The sequence below is a fragment of the Vanacampus margaritifer genome, chromosome 13, assembly GCF_051991255.1.
Source record: "Vanacampus margaritifer isolate UIUO_Vmar chromosome 13, RoL_Vmar_1.0, whole genome shotgun sequence".
Classification (NCBI taxonomy): domain Eukaryota; kingdom Metazoa; phylum Chordata; class Actinopteri; order Syngnathiformes; family Syngnathidae; genus Vanacampus; species Vanacampus margaritifer.
The window spans coordinates 17026328-17047345 of NC_135444.1; the positions used below are offsets into that span (position 1 = coordinate 17026328).

General features: G+C 39.2%; 4 protein-coding genes across 5 annotated transcripts in view; 2 read left to right on the forward strand and 2 right to left on the reverse strand.

Moving 5' to 3' along the window:
• LOC144062286 (importin-13-like) overlaps window positions 1-9904 on the reverse strand; it is a 34525-nt gene extending 24621 nt beyond the window's left edge. Inside the window, exon 1 of the mRNA XM_077583500.1 lies at window positions 9837-9904. The gene's annotated coding sequence lies outside the window, so the exon portion shown is untranslated. The remainder of the gene's footprint in view (window positions 1-9836) is intronic.
• Window positions 675-12474, forward strand: LOC144062287 (uncharacterized). The gene is made up of 5 exons (XM_077583501.1): window positions 675-995; window positions 5960-6124; window positions 6979-7470; window positions 9894-10051; window positions 11244-12474. Exons 1-5 carry the CDS (start codon window positions 923-925, stop codon window positions 11286-11288), a joined length of 933 nt encoding a protein of 310 aa, XP_077439627.1. The 5' UTR covers window positions 675-922; the 3' UTR covers window positions 11289-12474.
• Window positions 9894-18465, reverse strand: LOC144062804 (uncharacterized). Its single transcript, XM_077584522.1, has 13 exons — window positions 18223-18465; window positions 17272-17349; window positions 16983-17025; window positions 16730-16884; window positions 16355-16436; window positions 16171-16276; window positions 16032-16105; window positions 15839-15915; window positions 14990-15084; window positions 14845-14912; window positions 14470-14607; window positions 13844-13984; window positions 9894-10041 (listed from the first exon to the last, which is right to left on the reverse strand). Exons 1-12 carry the CDS (start codon window positions 18463-18465, stop codon window positions 13845-13847), a joined length of 1299 nt encoding a protein of 432 aa, XP_077440648.1. The 3' UTR covers window positions 9894-10041; window position 13844.
• mmachc (metabolism of cobalamin associated C) lies at window positions 18030-20321 on the forward strand. 2 transcript variants are annotated; one of them, XM_077583502.1, is made up of 5 exons: window positions 18030-18155; window positions 18253-18450; window positions 18956-19108; window positions 19309-19485; window positions 19561-20321. In XM_077583502.1, the coding sequence occupies exons 1-5, from the start codon at window positions 18066-18068 to the stop codon at window positions 19741-19743; spliced, it is 801 nt and encodes a 266-aa protein (XP_077439628.1). In that variant the 5' UTR covers window positions 18030-18065; the 3' UTR covers window positions 19744-20321. The 2 variants fall into 2 exon arrangements, with proteins under 2 accessions (XP_077439628.1, XP_077439629.1); XM_077583503.1 differs by having other exon boundaries at window positions 19312-19485.
• Window positions 20322-21018: the final 697 nt, after the last annotated feature.

Genomic DNA, 21018 nt, shown 5'->3' on the forward strand with positions numbered 1-21018 from the left:
GCGTTTACCCAAACAGCGACGGTGGCACTGGTAATATTGACAGTACAGTGACGCCATGCCATTCCTGAACGCAACACGGTTTGGGCACGCCGCGATTCTAATGTAAGGGTAAGCATTTTTGGCTGCGTTCAAGTTCTGTGGTAACACAACACTCTCAGTATCAATTCTCTCCGCCAGTGAACGTTGAAAAGTTGTTACCGATCTTATTTTCTCCTTAGACAATAAAGAATGAAAAATAGAATATACTAAATAATGCTATAAATAAACACATTACTAAACAAGACAACAATTGTAAAGTGAACTTTGCAGTAAAGCACATTTGTTATATAGTAGCAGCAGAGTGGAGTACTGTATAATTTAAAGTAACAGTAGTACGGAATAAGGCAAAACCTGTAAATTCGGGTCCAATGACTTGCATTAGTTTATGTCAGGGCAGAACTGACACATTCAATATGGCGGACGTGCAAACGTATCCAACCAACGAATGCAAGTCAAATTTTAACCACGGAGCAACGGCGTCACTGGGTGGTCAAATATTGACATTACAAGACGAGTGACTCAGTGATTCATGAAAATTGAGTGACTTGAAAAAAAACGCACAATAACATTCACTATATAATTCTTTTTAACGGATTATCTCGGCTCTGTTGAGACTGATCTGACCTTTAGTGATAGTCAGGCGTGAGCTCAGCGGGCTATTTTTGAACCGGGAACACGTGGCACTGTTTCTGGTAAACGAAAGAGAGGGATAGAGCGAGAGCTAGAGAAAGAGAGGGATAGCTAGAGAGAGTGTGAGAGAAAGAGAGAGAGAGAGAGACCCTTATTTCCGCCACGAACACAACACACAGTAGCAGAAGCTGCAGTGCACTAGTGTACACAAGTGAGTGACCGTGGATTACCGAATTTGCAGGAAAAAGCAGAGATGACGATGGAGTTTAGAATGTGTATTTACCTTGGTGTCTTGCTGCTGCTTCATGTGGGATCTGCCGAACATGGTAAGGCGCCACTTTTTTATTTGTTTTCTATTAACATTGTCAGATTGCAGTGGTGGGATGGGACATTCTGCTACAGTATATAGTCCTGTCATGTGTATGTTTGACCTCGGTCAACTTTCCCGAGTTGCGACTCAAGGGTAAAGAGAAGTTAACCACTGTGTCATGCTCAACAACGAAAATAAGAGTAAAACTGCCCACCCTTTTGATGCCGATGACGATAGGGGACAGGAAGGATTTTTTTTTAAAGGACTTGTGAAATTAATTCATTCCATGGCCAAGTTTCTAACTCTGTTTACTGGTACAATATGGACCCCCGCATACTCGCGATTTCACCTGTGTGCAGATTTCCCCCCAATATTTTTTACCGGGGGAGCCAACCTCTGTTTTAATACCTATCAGAGGCCTATTTTTTCCCCCAAGAGTTTTGGGGGGTTAAAATCATATTTCTTTGCCAATGCATTTGGCCAGTGGCATGCTGGCCGACAGGTTTAGCACATTCCCCTTAAATTTTGGCTTGAAACATGAAGCAAAAAATAAACACCTCACAGCTTGTAAATGAAAACCTTTTAAATTAGGGCGTGCTTGGGTCAAGGTACCACTATTAGCGTTAGCATCTGCTTAGTGATCAAATTTGTCTCGAGAAAAGATTTAGGCGTGATGTTTCTAAATATAGTTCTTTGTCTCATGAATGGCGAGCCGAGCTGTCTCACTCTCTACTTTTCTGTCATCAATTTCACACTTTTGTCCTTCACACATTTCCCCATCCTCTTCCTTTTTCGGCACACCTATTACTCACAGCAGTATGTTCACACTTTCCCCTGTCAGTTCTTCAATTCAGAGATTAAAGCTCCTATTTATTGGCTGTCAATGGACAAGGGAAATGCAAAGCAAGGCATAATGACACCTCTAACTAACGTCTTCACACTTAATTGGGCCCCTGCCTGCCATAGGCTACTGTAGGCCATGTGTGGACTTTCCGCTGACAGACTTTTGAAGTGGCCTCTTGACTTTGTCATGCTGAGTATTAGCAGATGATAATGAGATATAGTAGTAATACAAAAATCCAGCCGGGAAGCACTTCATCAAGTAATTGCAAGACTCCAACGCATGCAGAGATGGCAGTTAATTAACGCTCTCACGTCTCTCACGTTCTGCTATTTTAGTCCAAACGGAAGAAGGAAATGTTCCTGGATATTATATGATTGTTTCTGCTTTAATGTATTGTACACGTTGCCCATGTAAAAAAAAGAAAAGACAATAGCAAGGTATACTGTAGCAAGGTAAAAGGCATAAACCTTGGCACACTCACACATTCATTCTAGTTTGGACCAAATAGGAGAAAATGTTCCTGTGTTATTAGGTATAATAAATATACATGAATGTTTTGTGATGACACTTACTGTTAAAGTTGTTGTTGTGTTAGCTTCCCCGTGACACAAAAACCTGGCATTTCAACGGAGGTTTGTGGACTTTTTATATCCACTTAACATCCAAAATAGCAAAAAATTTCTTCTTTTGAGTGGCTTTCAACCACCAGACAGAGCCTAGAACTAAACACAAATGAAACTCTGTGGGGTGACCAAAAGGGAGGCCGTGAATCAGAGATGCCCTCACATTCAGACACATTTGTAGAGAGTGTGTATATTGCAAAGTCAAGCCGAGTCCCACATTATATTTCCTCCCTTTTTTTTTTTAGAGCAGACTCTAAAAGGTCCCTGAGACAATCTTAACGATCATTACAGGGTGACATATTGGAGCGGTGGAGAAAATGACAGACTCGAGAGCGTATGAGGTCAGTCAGTTGGCGGTGAACACCTGCAGTATGTGCAATGGGAAAAGGCCATGTTAGGGGCTAATACAAAACGCTAACAAGCTATTGACAGTGGGAAAACATAATGGACGATTAAAGGACTTTTGAGTTTGACTCACTTGTTAGGGAAAATTGTGGCCATTCCATCTGATATAATGTTTGACAAGAAAGAGCACTTGAGTGAAGCTATAGACGGCAACGTTAGCTTTTTGTGCTAGCTACGCGGCTGTTGACCAGTCCAGGGTGTACCCTGCCTCTCGCCCCAAAATGAACTGGGATAGACTCCAGCTCCACTGTGACATAATAAGGATAAGCCATAAAGCAAAGGGACGGATGGAACTTGTGTTTAAACATGTATGATGGATAAAAAAGTTACAATTAAAATTAAACATCGCCTGTACATTTCCTGAATCTAAGATAAGGTACTAAAGATGGTAGGACAAACTTCCTGCCTTGAGGATTGCAGAAGCGGGTTAAGACATGCCGAGTCTCATGTAGGCCGACTCGAACTTGCAGCACATGGGTAACAGTGGTTCTCTGTACTCAATGACCCCACTCTGCACACATACACGGAGCATAAGATATACAAAAACTCAAAAGTCTCAGAGTATCAGTCAAGTTGCTGCACAAGGCCAGTACTATACTATAGGAACGCACCTCTGTCTATTTACGTGCATGTTTATCGGAGGTGGGTAGTAACACGTTACATTTGAAATGAAAATATGACGATGAGGTTAATTTAATCATGGCAGCCAAAATAGTGATCTTGATTAAAATGAATTGTGAAACCCTAATTCTACTGGCTACTTTTATATTACTATCTATTGATTATCGCTTGTATAATCAATTTTAGTTTTGGTTTCCCAGATGCTTTCACTAATCCAAAGTAACCACTATGGATTTTTGACTCCATTTGACCAACCCAATTAAGGTCAAATGACCGCACATAAAACCCGTGCTTCGACACAAAAGCGCATTTCTCAAATTGATTAATTTATGTGATGCATAGCAGAATCTCAAATGGATTCATTTATGTGACGCATAACAGAAAGTGTGACTCTCAGTCAAAAAAGGCAGAACATCCATGGCCTCACATTTTAATCTGATTACTTTACAGACTATCGAGGGGAAAATAGCAAAGTCACGCTGCCATCTGTCTGCCTAAAAATGTCCACATTTCAGACTACAACAATTGACTGCTTCAGATATTGATAGTAGCTGTGACTGAGCAATCATATGAAGAATTAAGATTTTTTTTTTTTTCAATCGCGTATTAATAGTGAATGTGTAACAATACGTTATTTCATAGTAAATGTTGCTGAAAATGTTATACTGCTTGCACTGCTGAACTATGTGTGTGTGTGTGTATGAGTGATTGTTGCGGTAATGAAAGGCATCGTGCTAATGAGATAGCCAGCGCTAATTATATTACGTTACGTGAGCGTTCTGGTTTGCCTCAAAGGGATGTTGAGAAGGGGGAGGAGAAGGAGAACAAAACTTGTTAAACTGATCAAGAGCAATGGAAAAGGGAAACCACATTCGTTCAGTAAGCAAATTAAAGCCTAGAAAGACATGATTAGTTATGTTGTAGTGTAAAATACTGTATGTCTATGATTCAATATTCAAAAATGTTTGCGCAAAGAGAGGGCAAATCTAACCTATAAGAAGGAAAGGGAATTTTAAACAACCCTCATAAGGAAAGTGTCAAATTTTTGGCTTTTTGCTCTTTATTAATATTAATATCAAATATAAAGCAAATTAAAAAAATCACTGAGTTTTGTCCAAAACATGTGGAAGTTCAAAATGGCACCATCCAAAATTTCAAAATTATGATTGTCATTATTATGTGGGAAACACATTTTTATAGTACACGAGTAAAAATGTCAAAAATTTGTCTCATTGACTCCCATGATAAATCATAATTTTTCATGTTTTATGATGCACCGTACACCTGATGTGTTATAGTGCATTTCCCGCGATTGAGCTGACTTATCTAATTCCTATCTCCCCATTCTTATACCAAAACAAGAAAACACGATTGGAGAGCTCAGGCCTGTGAGCGTGTGTGGACGCAGTAACAGTTACGTGCACACGCGTATGAGTGTATGTGTGCGCGTGTGTGAATATTCCAATTTGAATGTGTTTTTTTTAATATATTTATAGTTGTGCTCATAGGACAATATTGCTTTTATTGTCCATAGAGGGCATGAAAACAAACAAATACATAAAAACTATATATGTATGGATAGGTCTGATGCCACTGAACATTTTGAGTGGTTGCAAGTAAAAAAAAAAGAAAAAGAAATGACTTCCAATAATGAACCAAATTTTGGCTCATTTTACTTATGTTTCGTAAAAAAAAAAAACGTTACGAGGGACAACCTTGCTTTCATTATTACGTATTATTTCATTAGTCTAAATTATATTTCAGTATGAGCAAAAAATCCTCACGCATCTGCCACAAAAATAAAATAAAATAAACAAATAAAATGTTAGGAAAAGTATACTAGAACAGCAAAATTCTATTTGGGATCGATTGTAGGCACCTTTAATGGCAGCAGGTACAGTATGTGCCGGCTCTCATTTAAGATGTATTTGAATGTGATTGATCATTTCTGAACAGCCACACACTCTGTGAGAGGATGTGGTTGCACAAACGTGCACATCCTCTGTTATTTCTACTTCCGCCCTAAAAAAAAAAACACATCAACAACTCAATTGTGTTCTGTAGGTTACAGGCCACATTAATGGTGGAAGACTTGTTGAAATGATTTATCTCAAAAACACTATTTGAACAGGGGAGTGTAGACTTTTTATAGCCATGCATGTCATGTTAAAAGTGATTGATACTCGGGAATAATGTGTGTATTAATAAATATACTAAATAGTATTGATAGTGATTGTGAACATATACAAAAATAATTGTCAATATAGCTACAAATATCCCCTTGCATTGTTTTTATAAGAGCTTTAAATACTTGCTTGCTGTCTTGCACAACTTTCACTGACTATGCAACTTTTGTGTCCACACATGTAACACAACCTTGTAATTCTGATGTTTTTGGATTACGCATGGTCTGCGTTTTAGCAAACCGGTTGCCCACGACATCAAATAACCATTAATCAAGCTTGGCTCTGTTTGCCTCCCATTTAGATAATGAGCACACGGCACAACCAGCACCAGAACGCGACCTGGATCTCACCAGCAATTCGCCCATTATTGTTCCAAAGAGCTCCAACTCCACTTCCTCTACTGGCAACAATACAACGACACATTGGGAAGTCGCCATTGCGACGCCGCAACCAAGCAAATCGAACGGTAAGTATGGACATTTAGTGTATGGGCGCCACACACGCACTACGGGAAGTCATTAGCTGGGCTATATTTGCTTATTATCGTGCACTGTCGAGGAGGTTGACACATGGTGATAAGCTGATGAAGTGCCACCAACGTAGGGCATGCAGAGCCAAAGAGGGAATTTATAGTGACAATTGTCGAGTAAGACTTGAAAAAAGTCATTTTGCCATTCAAAATTCTATGAACAACACCCTATAATGTCAACATGAAAAAGTTTTTGCAATTTCTATAAATGTATTAAAAAAAATTTAATCACATGCAGTAATACCTCAAGATGCAAGTAGTTACTGTGTCTTACTGAGGACAAACAGTGTATAGCCGTATGTCTATTATACTGCCCCCTGATGGCCAGGGCATGCACACCAGAAGGAGCCACACAATTCCCATTGAATTGAGGCAAAAAAAAAAGTGGCAAAAAGGCTTTAATTCTTGACATTGTACTTAATTGACATGACTGCATGTTTTTAAAAAAGTGCAATATTACCGGGTCTGCGGAAAGAAAAGGGGTTAAATAATGTCAACGTGAGGAGAGTGAGAAATGATTCAACCGCTATGCCATGTGAGACTTTTCGCCATGACGTGAGAAAAGTAGCGATGGTAGGAACACACAGGCACAAACACACACATTCCCAGGCACTTGAAGGATATATCAGACGACAGTTTGCTTTCGCGACTCTTTGCCGCCTTGCTCTGCAGATAGTGGCGGCCTTCTCTATGTGTTGTTATGCTGCTATTTTAGACAAATTCACGTCAATTATCCACGAAAACGAAAGCTATTAATTTTCCAGCAGAGCTAACACAATTCTCTTTGTTAGCCACCGTCATGGGGGTAACCGCAGTGACGTCCATCAACCTGACCAACAACGTGACACCAAAGCCTTCTGTTCCCCCCACGCTCACCTCCCGAACCCCCGACTCAACATCTGCTCACAACCCTTCAAACAAAACCCACGACAACGCTACTTCACACCAGCCTCTGGACTCACTTCCTGTCTCCGCTGCGCCCTTGGGCCAGACAGATCCCGTGGAAACGCATCCTCCAACGTCCTCCCCCTTGTCTAACACCACGTCTCATAAAACACCCACGACGACTCTGCAATCTCCCACTTCGACGTCCACCACCATCTCCGCCACCTCCACCACCACGAGTCGCTCAACAACCAGCTCCTCCAGAGCGACCTCCACTTCTCGGACATCGACTCTCACGTCACCGCAGAGGACCTCCAGCGAAGCTCCGCCAAGCCTCACATTCACGCAGGCCAAAGTGCATCCAGACACCCCGTCACAGCTCAACGTAAAGGGCGACAGTAAGTAGGATACAGTACTTACAACTACTTTAATTTCCAAGTGTAGTATTATTAACTAGGGCCCGACCATAATTGATTAGTGATGATAAGTAAATATATATAATAGTCATTACATTAGCCTGTAAATATAAATGTATATGCGTGAGGACTTATTTTCCTTTTTTGTGGGGGTTAGTTCTGTTACTATCGAATATTTTTAGAATCGATTAATCTATTGAATATTCAATTGACGAGTAACCAACTAATCAGATTCATTTTAATTTTGCATTAAAGTGTATTACAAAATCATTTCCCCCCCAGATTACTGTTTATTAACCAGTGATTGGTGTTTATTTCATACTACGTATAGTGATAAAAAAAAAAAGAGGGAGGGTGTTATGATATTTGGTCATTGTTTTCCAGAGTGAAAACAGATGTTTGCTTGCAAATGTCTTATTTTGATTAAACACAGAAGATAATCAGTCTTCTTTCATGAAGGACTACAGAAATCAGTCAACAATTACTGTTCAAAGAATCTGGACAATTAAAAAAAAAAAAAAAAATGGTTCCAAACGATTATTAAAATAGTTGTCAATTAATTTGATTATCGATTACTTGTCGAATAATTTTGACATCTCTAGTGGGGATGGGTGTTTGGATGCCATCATATTTGACTTATTTCGTAAATAAATAATAATACTAAATAAAATGGCAAATATCAGGCTATTGTTATGCTGCACTGCCCCCTGCTGTCAACTAACATTGTCATCAAAGTGCCCTGGGTCCACCCAGCTTTTCTCAGCTGGGATAGGCACTATACAGTACACCACGTGCCCCAAATGCAAAACAGCCACCGAGTGCTTTCTAAATATGTCCTAGGCTTTTCACTGTTTGGATGATGACAGAGGCTAAACTGGCCGAAGAACAAAAGCAACACTGTTCTTTTGTTTGCTTAGACACAAGCCAGCTCTTTTCTCCTTCTTCTACACACAAGTACTGTCGGCACCAGGCCGTCCACAGTTGTCCTTCTGTTTGGAAACAGTCATGGGACTCGTGTTCCTTAGCTCTTTATTTGCCTTCTCAATTATTTAGACACCCACAGCGGCGTTCTCTATCCCCTGTGGGAGCGTGCCGCTCTATTCATTTTATCTTTCCATCTGTCTGGCAGAAAATTTTCTAGGACATCGGCAAAAAAAAAAAAAAAAAACCCTCACATGATTTCTGCTTCTCTGGCGGTGTGGTTGTATTAGTCCGCACTTGGCGCTTTGCCTTTTTCCATGAGCCAGAGAAAGAGGGACGGCTCGCTCCTCTGTGGTTGTTTTTACTTGATGATGTGAAAACCGTTGAGTTGGCAAAACAGTGCTCCATAGCAACGTGCGTAGATAGCAGTGGCAGGCCCTGCATTTGGTACCTTGGCCTTTAGTGGGGACTTTTTCGACCTAATCCACCTATTAAAACATCCACCATCAGGTCAATTGTAGAACAGAAACTAATACAAAAAGGCAACCTAACGCAGTTGTGCAATATACATCAATTGGAGCAGTTCAGAATACGAAAAAAAGAAGAAAAAATAATAATAAGTACATCTGGCATTCACCAGGATTGATGTGTACATTTACTGCAGATTGCAGACATGTTTAACCAGTTAAAGTTGGCTTTAACGTAACAACCAATCAGAGGACTGAAAAATGTTGACATCATCAAGAGCCAATTCTTAAAAACACAATACAATTAGTCTTAAATTAAATCAATTTGAAACTGAAATGAGAACTACATTTTAAAAAATTGCACATTGTATAAATAATATGAAATAATAAAATAATACATTTAAAAATAAAATGGCAATTCAATTCATTTCAAATTCATTTCACTCTTTAAAATTAAAGAAATGAAAGGGGACCGAAAGAAGTAAAAACTTGTTATATCTGCCCCTGATCAATGAAATTAATGAAAAATCAACAGAAAATGAATGACAGCGATCGGTCAAGACTTTTTCAATATAACTGTTTTATAAAATAATTAAGCATCTCCTTGTGCTATATATATTTTTTCCCCAGTAATTGTGCTTGTATACTTTTTTTTTTTTTTAAATACAGATGGACTGAGAAGATTTTGTTTTACAATCCAGATTTTTCCACAAACTGACACCTTGAGTTGAACTACATTGTTGTTTTTGTTTTGTTTTGTATTTAGGTTTGGATATAACTACTATGTACTTGAAAATATTGCATATTTAAATGAAAAAGGTTTATTATAAATCATTTAAATTAAAATGACTACATTAGAAATTAAAATTAGTAATATGTGATTCAAATCAAATTTTAATTAAAAAAATATCACAATTTAACTTTAATTATGTCCGTAGTATATTGTACACTTTTGTGTACCTTTTTATAAGGTGAAAAGCTGTGACGCGTCCCTCATGCTTTGTGGTCCCACTCCAGCCGTCATGGTCCACGACTCCCCGACGCTGGATCCCCTGTTGGCTGGCTTGGTGTCGGCCTTCATCATCAGTGCCGCCGTCATCACCCTGCTCCTCTTCCTCAAACTGCGACGACGAGACAACAGGCCAGAGTTCCGCAGGCTACAGGACTTGCCCATGGTGAGGAAGAATGATTTTCAAAAATCGAGTCCTACGCCATCACATTTGAAAATATGTTTTCATTTTGAAAGCCCAAAACCTGAGACATTAATATTTCCAGGTGCCAGTAAATAAAATAAAGGGATTTTAAAAATTTAAGTCCCAACAGCATCAAATTTGGGAAAGTATTTTACTTTGAAAGGCAAACATCAGAAATAATTTCCCAAGTCAACATTTCAAAGTAAAATTATTATCAAAACAAGTCTCAACAGCATCAAATTTGTGACATTTTATTTTTGAAACAAAACATTTCCTGTGCCTACATTTTAATTCAAAAGCCCCAACGCCACTGGATTTAGAAAATCATTTTATTTTGAAAGGTAAGCTGCAGAAACAAATATATTCATGTGCCAATTATTCAAAATAAAATGATTTTCAAAATCAAAGTCCATTGGGTTTTAAGAATAATTTTATCTAGAAAGACAAGCACTAGAAACTAACTATTGCCGGTGGCAGCATTCAAACAAAATAAGAATTTGAAAATAAAAGGCCCAACACCTTTGAATTTGGAAAATCCTTTTATTTGGAAAGGTAAACGTCAGCAACATAAATGTTTCAAAATGAAAAGATTTTTAAAATTTAAGTCCCAAAATTATCGGATGTGGATTTTTAAAATTTTTATTTTGAAAAGCTAGCACTAGAAACAAAATTATCTCCTGTGTCTGAATTTCAAAATAAAATAAAATACAAAATTAAAATACAAATGCTATAAAATTTGGAAAATCCTTTTTATGTTGAAAGGAAAGCCTAAGAAATGTAAATATTTCCATTTACCAGCATTTTATTATTTGCAATTATTTGCAAAATAAAAGTCCCAACAACGTTGGATTCGGAAAATTGTTTTATTTTAGGCAAGCACTAAAAAGAAAGAAAAAAACTATTTAGAATCAGAGTAAAATTTACAAACACATTGGCTCGTTTTGCTTTGAGGGGCCGTCAACATCTCATGCAAGTGAGTGATGATTAACCCTGCCTCCCCTACATACTGTTAGGCAAATGCAAGAGACTTTTGTTGCCATGACAACACGGGACAGCCTGAGCTTTGGACTTGAACGGATTCAGAGACCAAACTATTTATACCAGGCCATTAAAAAGTCAATTTCCCATGACGTTTCCTTTTATATAAACTGGCTTTGGTGTTTCTCTTCTTTAGGATGACATGATGGAGGAGACGCCATTGTCCATGTACAGCTACTGATGTGGATGCACAAACAATGACTCCCCAAAAGCCTCCTTTCTTCAAGGGTAATATTTGCCATGATTCAACCACCCGGTCTGTCTTCTTGTGACTCCTGATCCTGAGGAATCCAGGTTTTGTGTGACTAGATACAGTTAATGTATGTGGGTAGCTACAATTTTATCCAGGTCTGATGGCGGCTCTGATGCATAATATTGATGCCACCTATGTCAGGTTCTGCAGCAACTGTCAATTTTTGTCAATTCTGGTCTTGGTATGCACAAAATGCACCCATTTATCATTTCTGCGTTTACTGTATTTCCTCCAATAGTGGCCTAGCTAAAATAAAAATAAGCCTCTCATTAGATAAAAGACTGTATAAGTTTAATTTTCGCAGTTCACAAATGGACATTAAACAGTTGAACTCTGTCGCTAATTAACCTTTACAAATCCACCCATCTGCAGTGAAGAAATACAAAATCGCAGGCCACTATTTTGAGAAAATACAGTAATCTTATCATTGAAGTCTTTTTGGATGACTCAAAGGCCGAAGAGGAGAACATAACAAACGGCCTGATTATACTTTTAATGAGGTTGCACTTTATTTTCATTTTGTATGTTTGTTTCTGAGTAAAGTTGTTTGTGCAGGCGCGTTTTAGCTTTGTGTGCGTTTTCAAGTGTGTGTTTTTTAAATTAGTGTGTTCATGGGTTATTTAATGCATACACGAGTTGGCCAAAACATTAGGTGCATCTGTGCAAGCAATACAAGAGCTTCATGGCACATTCTACCCTTCACAAAGGTATGACGCTCCCATTTGATTGAGTGGGTGTACCTAATGAAGTGTTCTGTCAGCGTGTATTTAAATACAGTATTGTTAGTGATGCTTTTTTCCCTTTTGCAGTCCAGTTGAGAGTGCCTTTTAAACATTTATATTCATGTCATTTCTACATGTGACTGGAGCAGTGGCCTTTATGAAATGTTCATACTGTAAATACTATTGTTGTTGAGTGAGTAGATTAATTTATAAAAAGTCAAATAAGATGCATTCCCCTTTGAGATGAATTAATGTGGAAATCCACCTTTTTAAATGATGCACTTGTGTTTATCTATTGAGGTGTCAATGCATCATTGTTGCATTGTGAGGCTTTGCTGGTCAATGTGGATTATGGATTATTATTATTACTATTAAAAGGTATTTGAAATGTATCTCTGTGTTTTCTCTCTATTGTCAGCGCTGACAAATCAGGTATTTGTGTACATGTGCCACATAGTGCTGCCTCCATATGTGAAAATATTTTTAATCTCTTTAAGGGTGCTTGCTTGCTTTTTCCCACACTCTGGGCTCTACCTCTGCAAGTAGCTGCAGTGCACACTTTCTGGCAAGAGCCAGCCCGCTGATGCATATACTTGCCAAAAGTTGACAGGAGACAGCCCACTTTTATTTAACATTAGTCTTAAGACTTGACGATGAGTTCCAACTTGCTATTACAATCATCCACTGTTAGGCATACACTTCCTGGCAAGATGACGAGAGACAACCCACTGAGGGGTGCAGATAAGGGGACAGCCAAACGCTATCCAGAGCGCATATGTTCGCCGGTGAGATATGGCCCAGTGTGACACTTGCCGGTAAGATCCGAGCCGCTCTTAACTCATTCACTCCCAGCCATTTTCACTGAAGCAAGCCCCTTCGCTCCCAGCTGGTTTACTGGATTTTGACTGATTTTGCAAGGTCCGCAGAATATTCTGTTCCATTGCTATAAAAACATGGAACCTACCAAAAGAAAAATTGGAGTCTCAGGATTTTTTTTTTTTGTATTTGTATTTGTTTCCGTTTTGCAGCAATTAGCATCAGAATATAGCTTAAGTGAAGCTGAAGTTTAATCAATATTCACATTCCTGGTGAAAACACTGACAAAAACAGCTTGCTGCAACATGGCCCTGGCTGATCTTGTATACTCTGCTGCCACCTGCTGGCCGTTTTATTAAATTACTACCATTGCTTTAAGCAACCTCTTCATTTCAGAAGCTGTATCAAAGCCATCTGTATTCTCTAGCATTAAAAAAAACATATTTATACGTTTTGGGGTTTGAATGAGTTAAGCATACACTTGCTGGCGTGATGAAGAGAACTAGCCAGCCAACCAATGTGGAATAGGAGCAACCAAACGGCAAGCAGGATGTGCAGACTTACTAGCGAGATCCAGCCGACTGTTACATTTGCCAGTAAGATCCAAGCCGGTTTTAAGCATACACTTGCCGGCGAGATGAAGAGAATTAGCCTGCCAAGCTATTCTGAAGAGGGGACGGCCAGAACGCGCACTCGCTGTTCGACTGTTATACAGGCGTTCAATAAATGGCTGAAACGTGTGCCTGGAGCGGGGCTCTCCATTCCCACATGCCAGGGCATTATAGTAAATATTGTAGAAATCCATAAAAAAATAGCTTGGTATAGTGGAAATGCATGAACCACGATATAGCGGGGGAATTCTGTTAAGCAGCCCGGAAACCACAAACACCATTCCCCTGGCGATTGACATCCCAAAACTGTTCCTTGTGCATTCCAATCACTGACCTCAGAGGTCCGTCAGACTCAGGTCAGATCCCAACTCTGGGCTCAAGTCATCGTCGTCATCCAGGAAGTCTTCGTTGTCGTATTCCTCCTCGTCTAAGAAGTCAGTCTTTACTCTGGATGGAAGACTTCGATGCTCAAGAGCTGGCAGAGGAGCAAAGGTGAGTTCAATCTTTGCTGTACTTGGGATTACCATGGAAAACACACAATACTTATTTCCCATAAACACTATTGCACTTGTGTTGTGAGTGTACAAACAATGAGCCTACTGTAAATGACTCTGAGAAGCATTTGATGTCTTCTCTCAGATCTTGTGTTACAGTAAACCCATACGTAAACAGTTTCACAAAATTACAATAACTCTGTAAATAATGAACAACACTGTGCCGCTCTACACTTGATGCTTTTTTTTAACTTGGCGGATATTATTCTGCATTAATGGAGGTCCAAGCTCGGTGCAATTGTATCCACTAACAGTAAGATTCCATCCATCGATTTTCTATAACTGCTTACCCTGTCCAGGGAAGTGGTGAGCTGGCGCTTATCCCAGCTGACTAAAATTGAGGAAGACTAGAAATGGCATTATAGTTTAAGTGTTGTAATGCCGCCTAGAAATTTGCTTGACTCACGCAGATCATCCGGCAGTGAGAGATCTGAGCTGATCTCCGCCAGACTCAATGTCGGGCTGAAGTCCTCTGAGTCCAAGTCCTGCTTGGCCTCTTCAACTTTGAGCCTTCCGCCAAGTCTAGACGAGCCATCTGGGACAACTGAGTAGAAAACAAAGCATGGTCAACACACAAAGCCAAATATGCAAAGGATATCTTGCGCGGGATTTACACTGCATGGAATCAGGCCTCTTCCAAATGTGGATAAAAATATCTCTATTGGGTATTTAATAATGCTGATGAGATAGATCATTTATCATATCAAATAGATTCACTAGATCTGGTGAGATATTAGTTTAATATTGGGAACTTGGATCAGCAAAGGAAATCAAGTCTTACTTGCTGGTAGCGCGGCTGGGCGCTGACGCACACGCATGACCTCGCCCTCTAGTTCTGACACAGTGGCGCTGTTGTGAGATCGAAAATTGCACACCGGTGAATCAGACAGCAAACATCCAGGACGTGCAAAAGGAGACACGTATACCTGATGTGGCGGACCTCCTTTTGCACATAGTCAAAGGCACTTTTGGCCAGATCTGTGCTGAGAGATTTGTAGCGGTCCGTCAGCTCCTGAAGCATCTGCTTGAAAGAAAAATTACAACATGGTACTGAGATAAGATGTTTCACTCTACATATTTCCAATTTCGTTCTGCTGACTTTCAAGTTGTAAAACAATTCTTTCAAGTGAAATCATATGAAGTGAAGGTACTTTTACTTTTATTAACACTAAGTGTAGCCAGCAGATTCCATTACTGGTTCTAGCTTTATCATTACACATTTCCATGTGTATACTTTATATACAAAGATCCTTTAGATACTCATTGAGATAAAATCTCACACGAATTTGTGATGTCACGCATGATGGTTTGAAGGTTAATTGGACTTTTACGGCATATTTATCCAGAAAATTTCATTTTGGAGGCTCTTTTTCATTTTTCAGTATTTGTGGAATAATTTCAATAAGGACGGCACCATCAGCCAATAGCGAAAAAATAGTGAATAATTGAACCGCCCCCAATTTTTTTTTTTTGAATTTCCTTAAATATAGCATGAATCACAGTTTTCTGTTAAAGATGATAAGGCTGATATTTAAGGACCTTTTACGATTTTGAGGATTTGCCCCTGCACTGAGAAGCAGCTAAATCACAGTTCTACATTCAGAAGCAATAATCTATAGTAAAATGACAATCTTTAAGCAGTGTTTACTTAAGGATCATGAATGTTTTATGTTCACATAAAAAAAAAAAAGTAGTCTGATCTTTGTAAACCATAATTTAAAAACACGTGTAAAAAGTACACCAACACTCCAGACGAACAAACAAAATGGATGCACCTCACTGCAATGTTGGCACTGTCGCCGACTCTCTCTGGCATCTTTCTCCTGGAGCATCATCGCCTCCTCTTGCCTCCCTTGTCCCGCAGCACAAAAAAAAAAAAACATTTAAAAAAAGGATATGGATATTTGCTTTGAAGGCCAACAATGCAGCTTAGGACTTGTACAGTCCTGCAGATTGAGTGTGACTTACTTAGTCGCATTTTCAGCTGGTCTACCTCTTTGCAAAGGTGTTCCAGCTCCGCTTGGCACACCTTGGAGCTCCAGCTGTGAAATGAGGGGAAAATGAAAGATATCTGACAAACTCTTGGGGTGAAGACTTTTTAGCGCACCTCTCCGTAGGGAAGGCGACTGCTCCAGCATCGCTCACAGCTACCGGAATGTCTTCTTTTTCACTTCTTCTCATTCTAAGGTCTTCACGCAACCTGTCAACCTCCGCTGGAAGACACAGTGTTGTTATGTATTGATTATTTGTGCTCTTTACAAAGCTCATATCCAATCGTGAGTTTGCGTTACCTTGCAGCATCTGGATGTGAAATTCCTGAGACTGTTTCTCTCGTTCCATGTTACCAAGTTTCTTGGTGAGAGACTCAATCGCCTTGGGAAAAAAAGACATCAGTGGGAAGGAAATGTGGATTTTTTTTCCACCTTTGAAATATTTTGTTAGTTTCATTTGGCACAAGCAAAAAGGTTCTGGAAATATTGCCTCAAAACTCTAAATTCAAATCATCGTCATATACTTTTTAAAATTACTTTATTTTATGTGGCTCACTATAGCAAATACATTGGTGGCTTTGGTGAATTTTAATTCATTCTGTTTGGACCACGTTGGATCCCATCAGGCAATGCAGCTGAAGTGCCTGGCAAGTATATTCCAGCTCACACAATCACCTGGTTCTGTGTCTGAAGCTGAGATTGGATGGAGGCCACATCTGACCACTGCACACCGGGACTGACAGGAAAAAGCTGTTGTGCACTTGATGGACCGCTAACAGCATGGTTGTTAAGATCTGAATCATGAAACTCCTCCCTGAATGGAAATAACTCTAAAGACAAAAAGACATATAGCTTGAAAGGTCACCGCCAATAAAGACTGCACTCTGTTACACAGGGTTTTTACACATGTACAGGAAGTTCCACCCACCATCTTCCCTTTTGCTGGAGTTCCCCAGTGAGGATAGTCTCCCCTTGAAGACACATAGAACATTATAATATTATTATATTTGTAGTAAAAAATAATAATAATAATAATAACAATTGGACCAATTAAATTAAATTTGACATACAGTGAGTTGGGAATCACTGATTTACAGGACAAAACACATTCACCTTACCTTTATGTGTGCACCCAAAGTCTTACAATAACCAACAATGCATAATGAAGGGAAAAAAAACATAATTGATTCAGATATGTGACCTTAGAATGTACTCACCCTCATGTTGGCCACGCTGTCGTCAGCTGCAGATAGGATGGAGCTCACTTGGCGGTCCCAGCTCATCTTGCAGTTGATCTGCAAGGAAATAAAGAAAGCATAACTTTAATCATCAGTGTTTAAACAGGCAGGCTGACAACAAGTAACTTTACACTTCTGTACCGAGGTAACAGCCTAGTTAACAGCTTTGACATTTGCTGGGAGATTCAATTACAACAGCACACCTACTCAGGGGTAGGTAGGATTTTTATACTGATAAACACAAACCTGAGCACGAAATACGGCAGATTAATGCGAATTAATTGATATTTTGTCCCAAAGTTAAATGTAACAAAATGCCGGATAATTATTTGAGTTAGCAGACAGTGCTATAGTACAGTAATAACTTTGTCAGCATGACGGCATTAAATGCAAATGCACAAGACGGTCAAATATAATCCCATATATGACTAAAACAACAAATATTCAATGACAAAAAGTGTAAATATTACTCCTAGCTCGGCGAGCCACTTTTAAATCAAGGAGCCTAGAATTGTGCGTGATAACGTCACGGTAAGACTCAAGGATATATGGGAATTGTAGTTTTCGTTGGTATAGATTTTGCCTTTTAATATGAGAAAAGCCGCAGTAAAATCGTTTAGTGAATCTTGAGTTGAATATATTGTGTTTTTCATGTGTTTTATTTTGAACTGTGATTATCTTCCGTGGAACGTCTTTCGTATTCGCAGCGTCATCACCAGGAGAAGAGAACCCAATATCCCACAATGCCACGCAGTGATTATGACACGTAGAAAATGGCGGCCTCTATCGTCAACATGGACACTGTAAAAAATGTGCTAGAGGAGAGTCTTGTAAAACTCGGATTTGAAGTGTATACCTTGAAGGTATTTGCGCTCCCACTTTCAGAATATCTTTCCTAGCTTTACATTAGACACCAACAACAAACTGCACCTCGACATCTTCTTTGCTCCGTGTTTTCAGGTGGGTTGGTACAACTCCGTGTTGCCCGCCAAGCTGCACCTGCCCTACTCTGATGACAGCTTGGCGGTGTTGCTCCTCAGCACTCCTGCCATGTTCGAGCAAGCCTTCCTTCCCTTCATGGAGGAGAAAGGCTTTCAGGGGCTCTCTGACCCCATTGACCAGTGTGTCAAACACTGTGTCACCTCTGCTGTCTCTCAGGTTTGTGATATGCATATCCTGGATATATTTATGGTGATAAGTTAATGCTTAATATTACCATAGAAATACAGTAAACCCTCACTATCTGTGGTGGTTAGGGACCCAGGACTCGACATGAATCGCAAACATTTGTAAATAATAGATGCCCCCTACCCCAAGCTATGAGTCCAAAACACTTTAATGATTTTTTTTAACACCACATACAACATTCCCCTTAAAAAGATGTTTAGCCTGTGTGGGAAAATGCTTCGAAGCTTCAAGGCACATTTTGCTTCAACCTGTTTTGTAATTGATTTTATAGAATTATTCAATTAATTGTTGCAACCCTAGGAAGTGAGCAAAATATGTGAATAGGTCCAAATAAGTGATTTTTTTTTTTCAGCAAATAATACATATATTGTAGCTAGTTCATGAATTGGTGAAGATTCACTATAGGGAATATATGTTCCCCAAAATCGTTTCCCTCACTTTGTTTAGCTTATAGTGTCTCCTTTGTTGTCTGCAGAACTTTCCCGGACAGAAGGTAGACGTGAGGTACGACTACGAGCTGCTGCCCAGCAGGAAGCCCAAATTCTTAGCACAGACCGCCGCACATGTCTCAGGAGCGGCTTTCTACTACCAGCAGTCTGACATCAGCGACCAACCCTGGGCTAACAAAGTAATCCTAAAACTTTTACCTCAGAACTATTGACACATTTGTTTCATATAATTTTGTGAAGGTATCTTATTAAGTTAACAACTTAGTCTTTCATATTATTCAATATTTATGGTTCAATTGCCTTTATGTTCGCGTAAGACTCACCCATACTTTATGTTCGCATAGCCTTGGTCTAATTTTTTCTCTAATTTTGCTGACAGAAGATGTTCGGTGTGTGCGTGCATCCCAAACTGGGAGGCTGGTTCGCCATCAGATCTCTGCTGGTGTTCCAAGATGTCAAAATGGATCCAGAGCAGATCCAGCCTGACCCTCCGGACTGCGTTCCTTCAAGGGAGGCCAGAATTCAGTTGCTTGAGGATTTCAACTTAAGGTGGCAGGTACCTTGGAGCCTAAATGAAACTCTTCACATGGAACTCTTCATGTTCTCCTCATCACATTGTTTTACGCCGTAGGACTGGAGCTACAGGAACATCGTCACTCCTTCGCAGACTTACTCCCAAAAACAGTGCGACTATTTCTCCACGCCACCCGCCCAGCGACATGCTCTGCTCAGGAGTTGGGGTCTTCTGGCAGAGTTGGACGACGTGAGTTCTTACAGCCCGGGAGAACACGCTCAGGTGAATGGGCATGGCTGAGGCGGAAAGGTGATACATTTCTAGAGATAAAAATAGAAGTCAAGTCATTTTATGACATGATATGCAGCTTTAACACGTGGGTTATATTTTATTTTGAAATAGCCTAGTCAGAACTATCAAGCTCAAAACGCGTCACAATACAGAATCAAAACTTAAAAAAAATAATCTTTACACCATACAGAATTAAAACTTTAAAAAAAAATCTATACACCATATTTCTCTAAATAGTGTTCTATTTTTACTCAAGAAAAGAAAGCCTTTATTTGTACAAATTTTGAGAGTAAACATATTATGGCAAAATAGCTGCATGGTGGTGTAATGATTAGTTTGTTTGCCTTACAGCACTGAGGTTCTGGGTTTAGGGTTTGCGTTAAATCTGGGCTACGACGTTCTCCGTGTAGTTTGCATGTTCTCCCGTTGCTTGAGTGGGTTTTCTCCAGCTGCCTTCCACATGCATGCTTCTTAGGCCATATTAGGTTGCAAGTGCAAAGCAAAGGGTTCCTTGTACTTCTTATTTAATACAGGACGTATTAAACATGAAATCAGACTTCTTCTTTTTTTGTATGCTGACAGTACTTTATAAATTATTGGCGTTTGTGGGTCATATTTTCTTGAAATTCCATTGGAGAGGTTTACATTCACTCCATGTGGATAGAATTGTCATACCATGGATGAAAATAAATGGACATCTCTAAAATAAATATGTACCTAAAAAAGCTTGGCGTTGGATTTATTTATTTATTTATTTTGCCTTAGGATAAAAAGCATTTACCATTTATATACACAAAAAATGAGACCAAGATTAAAAAATAAATAGATAAATGAATAAAAAGTTAAAACATTATTTTAACCTTTAACCTCGAGAGGGGTTGGAAATTAAACAACTCAAATAATGTGCTTGCAAAAGTGTGGACACCATGTTCAAAATGAACTAATCACATTCAAATTCATGTGTAATGAGAGTCAGCGCACACCTGTGATTGACTAATCTCGCTTTCAATTCTTTGCACCACAAAATCCTGGCATTTGAACAGGGGTGTGTAGACTTTTTATAGCTGCCGTTTTCAAGAGTCCAGTAACAGCTACAGCCATTTTCCTCCCTACAATCCGTTACAATATATTTTTTAATTTATTTATTGCGTTAAATTATTGATTTATTGTAAATAATTCCATAATCAATTATTAGTGAAATGTTTTAATACTTTACTATAAAATAGCTTAATTAAGTATGAATAATCCAAATTTTGCTTAAAAGTCATTTTAGGGTTTATGCAT

Bases quoted from the DNA above. Each gene is read 5' to 3' on its own strand.
- LOC144062287 (XM_077583501.1), top strand. From the start codon at position 923: ATGACGATGGAGTTTAGAATGTGTATTTACCTTGGTGTCTTGCTGCTG. The intron at 996-5,959 runs GTAAGGCGCCAC...CCTCCCATTTAG, and splicing joins TGTGGGATCTGCCGAACATG to ATAATGAGCACACGGCACAA. The intron at 6,125-6,978 runs GTAAGTATGGAC...TCTCTTTGTTAG, and splicing joins GCAACCAAGCAAATCGAACG to CCACCGTCATGGGGGTAACC.
- LOC144062804 (XM_077584522.1), bottom strand. From the start codon at position 18,465: ATGCATATCACAAACCTGAGAGACAGCAGAGGTGACACAGTGTTTGAC. The intron at 14,913-14,989 runs GTATACGTGTCT...ATCTCACAACAG, and splicing joins AAGGAGGTCCGCCACATCAG to CGCCACTGTGTCAGAACTAG. The intron at 14,608-14,844 runs GTAAGACTTGAT...TTTTCTACTCAG, and splicing joins CCCAGCCGCGCTACCAGCAA to TTGTCCCAGATGGCTCGTCT.
- mmachc (XM_077583502.1), top strand. From the start codon at position 18,066: ATGGCGGCCTCTATCGTCAACATGGACACTGTAAAAAATGTGCTAGAG. The intron at 18,451-18,955 runs GTTTGTGATATG...TGTTGTCTGCAG, and splicing joins TCACCTCTGCTGTCTCTCAG to AACTTTCCCGGACAGAAGGT. The intron at 19,486-19,560 runs GTACCTTGGAGC...TTTACGCCGTAG, and splicing joins ATTTCAACTTAAGGTGGCAG to GACTGGAGCTACAGGAACAT.